Source organism: Barbatula barbatula, assembly GCF_947034865.1.
Source record: "Barbatula barbatula genome assembly, chromosome: 20".
Taxonomy (NCBI): Eukaryota; Metazoa; Chordata; class Actinopteri; order Cypriniformes; family Nemacheilidae; genus Barbatula; species Barbatula barbatula.
Genome location: NC_136783.1, coordinates 9516451 through 9529921, shown reverse-complemented (window position 1 = coordinate 9529921; position 13471 = coordinate 9516451). Strand labels below are relative to the sequence as shown.

The 13471-nt window shown below is 38.4% G+C and overlaps 2 protein-coding genes across 4 annotated transcripts; one reads left to right on the top strand and one right to left on the bottom strand.

The window, feature by feature from the left end:
* The first annotated feature begins 2283 nt into the window (after positions 1 to 2283).
* Positions 2284 to 5666, top strand: krt15 (keratin 15). 2 transcript variants are annotated; one of them, XM_079482418.1, is made up of 7 exons: positions 2284 to 2902; positions 3223 to 3305; positions 3782 to 3938; positions 4119 to 4280; positions 4605 to 4730; positions 4836 to 5056; positions 5203 to 5512. In XM_079482418.1, exons 1-7 carry the CDS (start codon positions 2357 to 2359, stop codon positions 5306 to 5308), a joined length of 1401 nt encoding a protein of 466 aa, XP_079338544.1. In that variant the 5' UTR covers positions 2284 to 2356; the 3' UTR covers positions 5309 to 5512. The 2 variants fall into 2 exon arrangements, with proteins under 2 accessions (XP_079338544.1, XP_079338545.1); XM_079482419.1 differs by having other exon boundaries at positions 2297 to 2902; positions 5206 to 5666.
* On the bottom strand, positions 5418 to 11699 carry krt98 (keratin 98). Of its 2 annotated transcripts, none has more exons than XM_079482422.1 (7): positions 11174 to 11699; positions 10714 to 10796; positions 10195 to 10351; positions 8285 to 8446; positions 7358 to 7483; positions 6153 to 6388; positions 5418 to 5821 (listed from the first exon to the last, which is right to left on the bottom strand). In XM_079482422.1, the coding sequence occupies exons 1-6, from the start codon at positions 11495 to 11497 to the stop codon at positions 6167 to 6169; spliced, it is 1074 nt and encodes a 357-aa protein (XP_079338548.1). In that variant the 5' UTR covers positions 11498 to 11699; the 3' UTR covers positions 5418 to 5821; positions 6153 to 6166. The 2 variants fall into 2 exon arrangements, with proteins under 2 accessions (XP_079338548.1, XP_079338547.1); XM_079482421.1 differs by having other exon boundaries at positions 5418 to 6033; positions 6171 to 6388; positions 11174 to 11553.
* Positions 11700 to 13471: the final 1772 nt, after the last annotated feature.

Sequence of the window (13471 nt, the reverse complement as noted above, 5' to 3'; positions counted from 1 at the left end):
GAGGGCACAGCCTTTTCATCGCTTTCCTCAATCTTGAAGATGATCATCTGTAACAATCTGTTGTATTTAAGGACTCAATTTCTTCTGCACTGGTATGAGACTGGAATAGCCAGTGCGATTATGAGGATTTGAGCCTCAGGCGAATCCTCTTTTGTGTGATGACAATGTTTTATTGCCTTTGTGTAATAGTTTGAAACAAAGACTGTTTATGCAAGTGTGACTGGAGCATATGTCATTCTTTCGGTTGGATTTGCAAACACCACATAAATCGCTGCATGTTGAACGATCATTCCTGCAGTAACTATGTCCAGCTGCGACATCAGTAAAGTGTTCAGGGTTGAAAACATTAGAGTGGCTTTATAGACACTTGTCAGACTGTAATAGGACTAACGGAATTGTGTCTCTTAATGTGTTCGTTTAAAATTCACCTGGTGAAAGGAGCAATAAAACAATGTCATTTTCTTTATATGTGGTGTGAGGGTTGCTTCCTGAGGTGCCCTTTGAGGGGCGATATATCCCGCTTGGAACGAACCGACTGTATCCATAAGGTGGAGTTGTCGACAAAGATCATTACTCTATTTTGTTGATCACGTTGAATGTAGGCTTTTGCTTTTTTATTTGAACATTCTTTACATACGTTTCCTTAGCCCGTTGTGATGAGCCACCAACTGTGATGGGTTTCTATTGTGTCTTTATGTGTTAATTTACACATACATTTCAAAAATAGATGCTAGTGTTTTTTGACTGTTCTGGATCTTCACAGATTATTTAGCAGGGGAGTAGGCATATTTGAATGTTAGACCACAATAATAACGTTATCTTTATTATTCTTAATATTATTATATGATATGTTTTTGACTTACACGGATGACTGTGAGTTTTATTGTGCAGATGTGAAATTCTGCCACACCCAGTAAAAGAATCACATTCCACTTTATATTCTTTGCCATACAAAAGCATGCAATTTAAATGTATTAGCATTTAGATATGAGATATATAAAATGTATTACTTGGACCTATGGACAAATCAAATGAAAATCATATGTTTTCGTCTTTGAATACTGTCCTGTGATAGTATATCTACACAAGCATTAAAAACATTACGTTTGTCCTTTTAAGGTCAAGACGCTAGTAACCTACGGTCGTTTGTTTTATTGTCACTGTTTTTAAAGAAAACATTCGTAAGGCAGGTATGATCTTGTTTTGTGTGAATGAATGAGCTAAATCCCATAATTCAGTATCTCATGAAATGCGGGCAATGTGCCTAAATGTCCATCCACCCTTGAGTGTAGTCAAAGTTAAGTCGCATTTAATGATTGACTAGATGTGTACACTCTATTTTCAGTTATCTGTGGACCATTGTTTTGTTCATTATTACGCAATGACAACTATGCTCAGTTACATTAACTTGTGTAAATATGATCCAACTTGATTGTATCAAGAAGCATCAATCAATCTGCTTTATTTCCATGTAGGAACCTTTCAAACCCACTGGCTTCCCAATTCAACTTCTAGCAACTGTAGATGTGAGAAATGATTCAGTTGCATTGCATGGTCCAGCTTTCCATGGCAAACTTTCAGCGTTCAGCTAAATGTCAGTTTCTTACAAACAAGATAAAAGTAAGACCTTTGTTAACGGTGTTTCTGAGTCACAGCTCTCAGGGAGAATGTTACGTAAGATGGGCAACATCACGCTGAAACCTCTCCAGATATCTCTTGTGCAATTTTAAGAGTACGATTTGGAAAATGTTCCTCGCTTTTACTTGCTTTTTATCCCTGTGCATGTCTGAAAGACAAAGGGAGGTCTGTTCAGGGAAAGCTGGCAGCACTCCATGTGCAAGAGCCCATTTCACCGTGTGTTTTTACTTTGCTGTTTATAAATGTTGATCTCATCCAGCTCACTGTTGTCTTGGAAACCCCGCTGGCAGGCAGAGGTCAGTCTGTCAACATGCATGTTGTGAGAACCATGACACGGACCGTATGGCAGTGAGATGCCACAGAGATGTAGTTGTGTGAATTAAGTTTTATAGCATGTCACATGTCAAAATCCTCCCCATAACTATGTGTCAGATTTTAGTGCCAACTTTAGAAGCTCTTGCTATTGCTCGTCTTTGCACGTATCTCCAGGCTATGGGATCTGGGAGCTCATTCCAACTGTGCATGTCTTCTCACCTGCCAGATCCTCTGCCTACAGGCAGGGGTGGAGAGTGAAATTTGGAGTTCATATTCTCCCCAACTCCCACCTCTCTCTTTACCTCCACCCACCCGCTCTCCCACCCCTTCCCTCAGCACAGCAACATATAAATATCCATTCGTTCTCATCTGTGCACCACATTCTCTGTTCACCAAACCAACAATGAGCTCCTACAGCAGCCGTAGTTTCGTCTCATCTGGGGGGTCCCTCCGGGGTGCTCCTCCTGGAGCGATGGCACGCACTTCTATGATGGGTGGGTTCGGTGGCGGAGGTGGCAGCCGCATATCCTCCATGCGTGCAGGCAGTGTGTATGGGGGTGCGGGAGGGTCTGGGGTTCGAATCTCCACTGCCGCAAGCACCTTTGCGGCTGGAGGTGGTGGAGGATCGGGCTATGGTTTTGGTGGTGGAGCTGGCTCTGGTTTTGGTGGTGGAGGGGGCTCTGGTTTTGGTGGTGGAGGGGGCTACGGTTTCGGTAGTGGAGCGGGCTTCGGAGGAGGTGATGCGGACCTCAACGTTACCCTTAATGAGAAAGGAACCATGCAGAACCTGAATGACCGTTTGGCTACCTACCTGGAGAAGGTCCGTTCTCTGGAGAAGGCCAATGGTGAGCTGGAGCTAAAGATCAGAGAGTTTCTGGAGAGCAAGACCTCACCAACAGCAAGAGATTACTCTGCCTATCTAGACACAATCAAGGAACTGCAGGATAAGGTACCGTTACACATGCATCTCTTGCACAAGCAACACTGACTGTTTACGTAGTATCTGCAGGACTGTTATGAGCGTATGGGTGTGGTCGTATCCTCATTGAGTTTTCTGCAGAGCTGAACAGAACCTAGATTTAGAAGGTTTTGGAAGGCATTTCTCCATGTAGTACACAAATGAAAAACACACAAGTACACTATGTGCACAAATACATGTTGGCTGATGCATCAGACTATATTTGCACATATGATGCAGCTTTCTGCAACACAAGAAGCTTAAATGTTGTGTGGATAAAAGAAATGGAAAACAGTTTGTCATTTTGACAGATCCAAGAAGCCACCCGGGTGAATGGAGGAGTTTACCTGTCCGTCGATAATGCAAAACTGGCAGCTGATGACTTCAGAACCAAGTAAAGCCTTAAAGGATAATTCACCTAAAAATAAAACCTCTGTCATAATTTATTCCTCCTATGTCTTTCAAAACCTATACTATTTTGTCTGTGAAACACAAAAGAATGTCAATTCAATCGGGGTCAATGTTGTTTGATTACAAACTGTGTGTCTTCAGTAGCTCAGTGGTTAGAGCATGGTGCTAGAAACGCCTATGTCATGGGTTCAATCCCAGGGATTGCACATCCATAGAAGCGAATGTATAATATGATGCAATGTAAGTCGCTTTGGATCAAAGCGTCTGCCAAATGCATTAAAGGTAAATATCTTATTTTGTGTGGTGCAGAAGACACAAAGTCATACAGGTTTGAAATGACATGAGTGGTGAGTAAATGATGTAAGAAATTTCATTTTTGATGAAGTTCTCTGCAAATGCATGAAACAATAAACTGTCCTGTCATTGGTTCATCTGAGATCCTGTGTTTTATTCGTGCAGGTATGAGAATGAGTTGGGCATGCGTCAGTCTGTGGAAGCAGACATCGCTGGACTGAAGAGACTCCTAGATGAGCTGACATTATCGAGGTCTGACCTGGAGATGCAGATTGAGGGTCTGAAAGAGGAACTTATCTTCCTCAAGAAGAACCATGAAGAGGTAAGCAGAAATCAGTCATGGGAGGGATTCGCTCTGTACTTTATGATTCGAAGAAAAAAATATTTTGATCTCTCCTTGGCCTGTGTCATAAAAATAAATCAAATGCGAACTATAAAACTATCAAACTCAGCCGCCTGCCTCAGGGGGTATTTTAAATCAAAGACTCTTTCTCTTTTTTAGGAACTTATGGCTATGAAAAATCAGATGAGTGGTTCAGTGAATGTGGAGGTGGATGCGGCTCCTCAGGAAGATCTGAACCGTGTAATGACTGAGATCCGTGAGCAGTATGAAGGCGTTGCTGCCAAAAACAAGCGTGAGCTGGAGGCCTGGTTCCAAACCAAGGTAGAACAAGGCAAACCGATCTGCTCTATTTCAAAACCTTATTTGTGATTTGTGAGGTGATTCTTATTTGGCCTATGGTTCATGGGAATGGCACTACACAGGATTTATATTGTTTGGACAAACTAATAGCAATGTGCCACTTTTAACATCCCCTATTTAGAGCTCTATCTGGAAGGGTTGGGATGCTGAAGAGTATTTTAAAATTAAAAGTATTTTTATATACTTCACCATTAAGCCAAACTAGAACATATTCTGCATGTCTTCATCCCCTTTAGCACAGTTTTATTGCTGCTGGACTGAACTATAAATGCTTTTTAACTGTAGTCAGAGACGCTGCATAAGGAGGTTGCTGCCAGTACAGAGTCTGTACAGACGTCCAAGACAGAAATGACTGAACTCAGACGCACTCTTCAGGGCCTGGAGATCGAGTTGCAGTCTGAACTCAGCAAAGTAAGTGTGTTTTCAGTGCATACACAGTATATCAGAAAAAATGTGCACCAGACGAATTCTTTCAGAAAATGAACTGTCCATTTGCATCAACTATCCCTTCAACAGAAATCATCTCTTGAGGCGACTCTTGCGGACACAGAAAATCGGTACTCCATGAGGCTGACTAGCATGCAGGCTCAAGTAACAAGTTTGGAGGAACAGATCACTAATCTCAGAAGTGACACAGATAGACAGTCTCAGGAGTACATCATACTGCTGGACATTAAAACCCGACTGGAGATGGAGATCGCAGAGTACAGAAGACTGCTGGATGGTGACGCGAGCAGGTAAAGTGCAAATGTCGGAAAAGACCGATAACGGAGTGTGTTTGTGTCAAGAAGTGGGGATAATAAAAACGTTAAGTCATTCATTGTATACACAACTGTAAGTGTATTCCTACATATTGCATATTTACGTTTTCTCTCTTTGTCAGCAGCACAAATATCACATCTGGCAAAACCTCCAGCAGCACTGTCATCGTGAAGACCATCATGGAGGACATTGTTGATGGCAAAGTGGTTTCATCTTCCATAAAATAAACTCCAAAGTCCAGAAAACACCGTCCATCACTAACATGAGGCTTCAAGCCCTCTGAGGCACTTATGTTATAAATAAAATCAATGATGACACAAGCACGACTCCTGGTTTATCTTGTGGTAAATCAGTTTAATGTGTTAAGTCAAATGTTGCTTGATCGATGCATGTTTTCTGATAGAATGAAATACAGTATTTTACCATCAAGCATACATGGCTACATAAAAACACTTGGTTTAAACATGCAGACTGAATCCCAGAGTCAAAAGCTGAGCCTCAGTCTACTTCAACAAACAAACATTCAACATTAAATTTTACTTGAACATTAAATTAAGTTCATTAAGTTAGCAATATAGAGCTTCTAAACAAATGTGGTCTTATTTTTTTACACCTGAAGTCTAAATAATGATTTTGAGCAGATTAGTTTGTTGTCTCATCGACATCCACCTGCTCGCTGTAGTTTACAACTTTCCCATCCACAAGAGTTTCCATCACTGTGGTAGTTTTGGTGATAACTTCTTAAAATAGAGATAACATCGGGTCATTTTCTTAATCATTGCGAGTATTTAAAGCTGTCAAGATATTCTGTCATACTTTAATTTACAGGAAATCAGATCTTATGTTTAAAGTAGTTAACATGATCCGTGTCACATATTTGCTTATCTTATATTATTAAATAGTAAAACAATAAACTGCATAGGCAATAAAAAGTTACTTACTGTGTTTTGCACTGTGAAAAGAGATCGAGGCGAAGAAATATAGTGTTAGTAAAACAAATAATATTGCAGTGAAGTATTACACATTGCAAAGTCAGCATTCAAAAAAATCACAGAACAGCAAACAAAGCACAAATATCTTAAGCATCACCTCTCATCTCCATTCAACAGTCGCCTGTACTCTGCGATCTCACACTCCAGCCGGTTCTTGACGTCCAACAGCGTCTCATACTCCTGCTTGGTGTTGGCAATGTTAGCATGGAAAAGACCCAGCTGTTCCTCCAGGCTGGTGACCGTGGCCTGAAGACTCGCTAACTCTGCCCCATAACGGGCCTGTATCTCCTCCAGCGTCACCTCATCGGCTGCTTTCTGCGGATGAGAAACGGTCACAGTTAAGTACATGACTTCGTACAGTATAGCTACATAACTCACTGGCTCTGTCTGGACCATGGTCAATGTTTCAGGATTCGGTTTATATGGATGTATATGTAAACAGATATACATCTACAGTCTACAAAACTACAAAAATGTTGTTCTTTAGCATCATTGCCACTTTTACTTTTTTTAAATGGTGTGTAACCTTTCTCACAAAAGGTTTGGTGTAGTGCAACAAGGCTCTTTAGACTATGAAAATGCAAAAAAAAGTATTTAAAAACCTTTCACTACAAGGTTCATCTGTGAACCAAAAATGGCATCTATGGCATCGCTATGTTTTATTACCTCTTTTTTTAACAACTTTCTACATTTTATAATTTCTCTAAAGCAACTTCTAGATCCAGAAATGGTTCCTAAAAAGTATTGAAGGTCTTTGAGCCACTTTTTTCTCCACTATTCGTTCCAATTTATCCATTTTACAATGTAGGTACAATGTCTACAAAGTTATTTTCAAATGGTTTTTAATCATGAATTTTGTCTGTCCAAACATTGTTGACTGGGATCATAATAGAAATCATTCTTGTCTTCTCAAACATGTTTTGTTCTGATCTCACAAGCAGCGATTGTTCTACTCATATCCGTTACCTTACGGGCTGAATTATATGGAACAAAGTCCATATGACCCACGCTTTTGGGACCCTATCTTCCGTTTAAGTGGTTTATAACGCTTGTTTTTGTTCCAAATGCACAAGCGTAGGAAATGACGGCACATTTCCCTGGACTACTCCAAGTCTCAAAAGCTGGCAAAGAGCTGGTTGGTGAACTAGAGGGGTGAGGCCACAATAAAACCACACACTGGAACTCATGTTAAAAAACAATTCTCCCAAAACATGTTACTACTACAAAAGGAAAGAACTATTTACTGCAATGAAAACAAATTATTCTTAGTTTTGGTATATTCACCATGCTGTGAAGTGACTGCAGTTCAATCTGAAGTCTCTGGAACTTGACTGTCAAGTCTTTACGAAGAGTTCTGCTGACCTGAAGCTCTTCATTATGAGTGATCACTTCCTGTTGCACTGTGGTGATCTGCAATTAACAAAAACAACCATTAGAGTTTACTATACAGAAAAATCAGAGATGCTAGATCCTCCATTTCCCCCAAAATTCTCAAGAAATTCAATAGTTAAAAAAGAATTATAAAAGTTTTAATTAAATGAATAAATTAATATTAGGGCTGTCAAACGATTAATTGCGATTATTCGCATCCATAATAAAAGTTTGTGTTTACATAATATATGTCTGTGTACTGTGCATATTAATGTTGTATTTATTAACACATACACATATATTTATAAAATAATATGAAATGTAAAATTAATAAACATTTATATAATTTAAATGATTGGTAAATATAAATAAATACTAATATGTAAATGTTTTCCTAAATATGCATACAAGTATGTGACTGTGTTTTTTCAATAGAAAATGAATATGCATAATACACCGCCATATATTATGTTAACACAAACTTTTGTTCTGGGTGCGATTAATCGCGATTAATTGTTAGACAACCCAAATCAATTGTAAAATGAATGAATTGTTGGATACAAATCTGTATATTTACTTTGTTAAGCAGCCTTGTTTTAAAAAAGAATAATGTACTGCCAGTTGATCATTATAAATCATAAAAGTCCCTTTCCCAGTTATGGTCATCACATGGGTGTAAATGAATCGCTATTGTAAATGGGATTCATGTAAATAAAACCAACTATATTTTATCATGTTAATCCCAGATCAACTCAGCCCATGTGGTTAAACCTTTACCAATACAAATTACAATTATCACTTATGAAATAATTGAATTATGCTCGTAGGATTAAGCGGTACCTTGCTCTGATACCAGGACTCCAGCTCTTTACGGTTTTTCTCAGTCACGGCCTCATAGTGTTCTCTGATGTCTGTCATGCCCTGATTCAGGTCCATAGAGGGAGCTGCATCCACACAAACGGTCACCTGACCTCCAGCCTTGGCTCTAGTCAGAACCATCTCCTGTGGATGGGAAAAACCAGAGTCAGTTTTTTCTGGCACATAGAAGCATTGTATTGCGATACATATGTGTGATTAATCTTCGTGTTGATTGATAAATAATCTAACAGATATGGGAGTGGTGGGCTGAGCTAAGACATTTAATTCCAAACATGTCAGAACACAGGAGAAAGGGAGGTTGTGATCCTCTTGTGATTTTCGCTTATTGTTAAAGTATTTTATCAACTGGCAAACAGTTCTGGGGTGCCTGCGTTTGGCTGGTGTGTGCTTGAGAGTGTGTGTCTGATTGTGTTTATATATGGATGACCTTTAAAGAAACCTCAGAGGCCCAGTGATATTACTGTTTATTTGAAAATGATGTAATGGAACAGAATAGCCCTGGCAGAAGAACAAGAGGAAAAATTGAAGGAAGGAAGCAGCACACTAAATGATGGAGTTTTTTGCTGGTGTGGAACGCTCTTGGTGGCTTGTCCCTTTATCTTCAGATGTTTTTCTTTCTTGCCCTTATCGAAGAGAAAATATTTGACCTAAAACTATTTTGTTTGGCAATGAAGTGAAACGTGCAAACAGACCAGTTTGACCAGGCTGGGAGATCAGTTAAAGGGATAGTTTACCGAATTCTGTCATCATTTATTCACCCTTGTTTAAAACCTATATTTACATTTACACATTTGGCAGACGCTTTTATCCGAAGCAACTTACATTGCATTGCATTTTACTATACATTTGTTTCTTACTATGTGCAATCCCCTGGGATTGGACCCATGACCTTGGCATTGCTAATGCCATGCTCGAACCACTGAGCCACAGGACAGCCTATATATGACCATTTCTTCAATGGAATACAAAAGAAGATATTTTGAGAAATGTGGTTTTGACGCAAACACACCTATAGGTTGGTTTAAGATGTTATTTCTATCAGGAATATCATCACTATTTAATATAACTATTAAAATATTTTTGTCATCTGTAGAGTAGCCACACTACAAGCTTAAACCTTTGGCAAACTCCGCTGTCGGGTTTTTAACTTAAGTTTACAAACGTAATCTTGTACTTGGTTAGATCTTCTGTTCAGTATACACCCGTGTGTGTGAAGCTTGGAATGTGAGGAGTGATGGAATTTCACACTGAGAGACGATCCACATGTCCTTACTTTCCAATTACAGGGCCCATTCTTTAGGAGGTAGAATAGAAAAAAAGTCTTTATTTGTCTCCACACTACCAGGGCCCGTGGAATTTGTTAACAAGACTGTCGATGTTGCCATAGAGCAGCACAATGAACTTTGGTAAAGGGACATCCCCGCAAGAGCAACCAAGTATAGTAAGCGTGTCCTAGTTCAGTGTAGACAAATTGCTTGTCGCTACAACTTGTCAAATGCATGTAATTTAAAGAAGGTGGAGAAGTATAGAAGTGTTAGCAAACATAACGTCTATAGTGCACTAAAAGGGTACAACTTGGGGTTATATAACATGTTAATGAGATCACAAGATTAGATGAACAATTTCTGCATATCCAGTTTAATAAACAATGCACCGAATATAAATCTTGTCTGGAAAAACGATTTTAATCTATTAAGAATCCAGAATTTAACCAATGTTTTTAAATCACAGATGAAAGCATTAAAAAAAAGAAATGTCTTAGCAGTGGCACTTTAGTCTAATAAAAACCAAAAGACAAGAGAGACAAAACAGGCATGCAGACTCGCTGAAAATGTGATGTGAAGATAAGAAATGAATCTCGTATATCGTACCTCCTCGTGGCATCTCTTCAGTAGTATGAGCTCCTCCTTAAGTCCTTCATAATTCATCTCCAAATCTGAGCGATTCAAGATCAAATCATCAAGATATTTTTTCAGGCTGGCAGTGTCAGCTTCAACAACTCTACGCATGGCCAGCTCGTTCTCATACCTAAGGTGAAGATTACAGATTTACAGAGATATTCTAGCCATAAATGCATCTTTTATCATTTACTGACGGAACATTTACAAAAACAAAACAAATAACACTGTACACAAGTAAACAAATTAAATAAAACTGCTCTAGTGGCTTTTGGATATTGTACTGCCGAAATCTTACATATTGTGCTACAAATGACTTATTTTCTGTCTCACAGACAAAAAATCAAGACTGTGAATTTAATTACAACAGAATTTTCATTTTTGGCGAACCTTTTTCCTTTTTTCCCTTATAGTTACTTATAAATTACTTTAAATACAAATTGAACTATAAATTAAAAACATACATTTTCATATCAATAAATATATATATACTTCATTTTGAAGTCTTCAGCAGCTAGCTTGGCATTGTCTATTTCCAGGAGGGTCTTTCCATTGTTTTTAGAAATTAAATAAATCTGTTGTGGAAGAAAAAACATAAAAACATATACCTATTCATTCGATATCCATAAAGTTACATTTTTGTTATTTACAAGGTTCCATGTTTACAAAATTCCAAAAGAGAAGAAAAAAAGCAGGTCTGTCAACATTATTGAGCTTGGTTCCTTAATTCATTTTATGTGTTTTTTTCTTCTCTACAGCCAAGGAATGTAGAAGCAAAAGCCAAATCTGTCAACATTTCTCATGTCTGTCTGGGCCCTTATCACACCATGAGTGACCGACTCATTGGGAGTCTTAAAATACTATTTTCTATAACACTAAAAGAAACTGTATTGTAAAAATATGTCACTTTTTTGAGGTCCCTGACTTGCAGCCCACCCCAGTCTGTACTCACCTTATCCCTCAGGTCCTGAATAATGGCCAGGAAGCCAGAGTGGTCATGCTCGACGTACGTGTGACTCTCATACCACTCGTTGATCTTTCTCTCCAGCTCGATGTTGGACTTCTCCAGCAAGCGCACCTTTGTCAGATAGCTGGCTAGACGGTTATTGAGATTCTGCATGGTGGCCTTCTCGTCAGCAGACACATCCACAGCATCAGCCAGACTGAAACCCATTGAAGAGGCATAAAGAGGCCTCGAAGCAGACGAGATGCGAGTTCCTTGGCCACCAGCTCCACCATAAACGCTGAGGGTTTTGGATTTCGAGTAGATCGACATTGTGAAGTTTCTGAAGATTCTAGTGAAGTGGTAAATGAACGGAGCACGCAAGCAACTGTGATTCTGTCAGCTGTGAAGCATCTTTTAAGTACCTGTTTGAGATGGGGGCTGTGAAGAGGATGTGGGTAAAGATCAGGTGGTTCTGCACTCTTGCCCGCATGGACGTCAGAATGTGAAACCTGACCATCAACATTTTTAATGTACTTTTTTAGTCTAGCTGTGACATACAAATAATAACAAGAGTTCTTCACATAACTTTTTCAGTTATCTCAAAACAAAGCGGCTATCTAAAACGACCACTCCTAGATGTGGGATAAATCTACTAATATCTCAACATGCTTCTTATAACAGTCCAGTTGACTGCTAAAATATTTTTATGATTATAGAACTTGCATTTTGTGTTGTTTTTTAAGTATATAGTGAACACTTCAAGATTACAAGGATACGTTTACATTTTACATTTATGCATTTGGCAGACACTTTTATCCAAAGCGACTTACATTGCATTACATTTGTTTCTTAGTATGTGAAATCCCCTGGGATCAAACCCACGACCTTGGCATTAGTGCCATGCTCTAACCACTGAGCTACAGGAAAGGAAAAATAATACTAACTCTTATTCATGCTCAACTGAGACTTAAAAATACCTAAAATGGCCATTTATGTGTAAATCTCCTCATGAAACTCAAGTGTCTGCCTCTGCCAAAGAAAGTGCCTTTAAGCCCTTCAGTCATGGCTGCTTTTTATTAAATTGTTATCACCTAAACCAAGGACAAAAAAGGTATTTCAAATGTTTTTTGGTAACATCATAGCATGCCATCCTTCTGTCAGATGATACAAGTATCTGATACATAAACAGTGACAGAATGTTCCAACACTGGTATGGGTGTGTGCTGCATAGTGATACTAGTAGTAGATTGGTGAAACTCATAGCTTTGACTGACGAATCAGCATAAAGGTTTATCATTTGTATTAATTCCTAAACTCCAATCTCCTGCTTCTTTAATATTAAAATACAATTAAGTCTAGTTTAAGTCTAGTATCAAACTGGTGTAAAAGTATTATACCATTTTAATTTCTACATCAAATAACTTAAGAGCAAAGCATTGCAAGGATTTGTTGCACTTTAGAATGTTGCTTTACCAGCATCTTACATTATAAGGGCACAGGAACATTCCTATGACTATGCAAAAAGATAAGATGCAGATCTAGATAAAACCTTGAAACTGCATCTTGTGCAACACATTTTACAGTCATGTCTTTTGAGGCCTTTACCAGATCATATTCTTTCAGCTTACGGATTGCATGATTTATACTTCTACGTTTTATTTCAGCAAGTTGTATATCTGCTATACTGCTTGCAAAGTATTCAGTTTTACCACATTATTTATTAACCATTATTCTTTGTATTGCATGTGTACTTTCTCAAAACTATTTAAAAGGTTCAAGGTGCACAAGGTTTCTTCATTGGTGCTTCAATGTCGTTTTTACTTATACTCAGAGGCGGACAGAGTACACAAGTTCATTACTTGAGTAAAAGTACAGATACCCCTTGCTAAATTTTACTCAAGTACAAGTAAAAGTACTACAGTCAGATGTGTACTTAAGTAAAAGTACTGAAGTACATGTTTTAAAAGTACTTGAGTATCAAGAGTACAAGAGTACATTTTCTAAATATTGCATTTATACTGCCAAGTTGCTTACATTTATGTACAGAAATGTCCTACATGGAGTTATGAAAAATGTTAATGTTAATACCTTGGAGAATGTTAAAGGAATTTAAAGTAAAATAAAGTAATTTTCATCTTTTTACCATGTTGCTTTATTTAACATTTCTCACTTGCCAACAAGGCAATAGCACAATGACAACGCTCTGACAAACCTCTGCTAGAGTTTTAATAGATTTTTGCACCCACATTTGAACCGAACCATTTTAAACACACCGCATACTCAAGAACATCAAAGCAAATACTC

Excerpts from the sequence above, each read along its gene's own strand:
- krt15 (XM_079482418.1), top strand. The coding sequence starts at position 2,357 with ATGAGCTCCTACAGCAGCCGTAGTTTCGTCTCATCTGGGGGGTCCCTC. Across the intron at positions 3,306-3,781 it reads GCTGATGACTTCAGAACCAA|GTATGAGAATGAGTTGGGCA; the intron begins GTAAAGCCTTAA and ends TTATTCGTGCAG. Across the intron at positions 5,057-5,202 it reads CTGGATGGTGACGCGAGCAG|CAGCACAAATATCACATCTG; the intron begins GTAAAGTGCAAA and ends TCTCTTTGTCAG.
- krt98 (XM_079482421.1), bottom strand. The coding sequence starts at position 11,497 with ATGTCGATCTACTCGAAATCCAAAACCCTCAGCGTTTATGGTGGAGCT. Across the intron at positions 7,484-8,284 it reads AGTCCTGGTATCAGAGCAAG|ATCACCACAGTGCAACAGGA; the intron begins GTACCGCTTAAT and ends TGTTAATTGCAG. Across the intron at positions 6,389-7,357 it reads TGCAGTCACTTCACAGCATG|AAAGCAGCCGATGAGGTGAC; the intron begins GTGAATATACCA and ends TCTCATCCGCAG.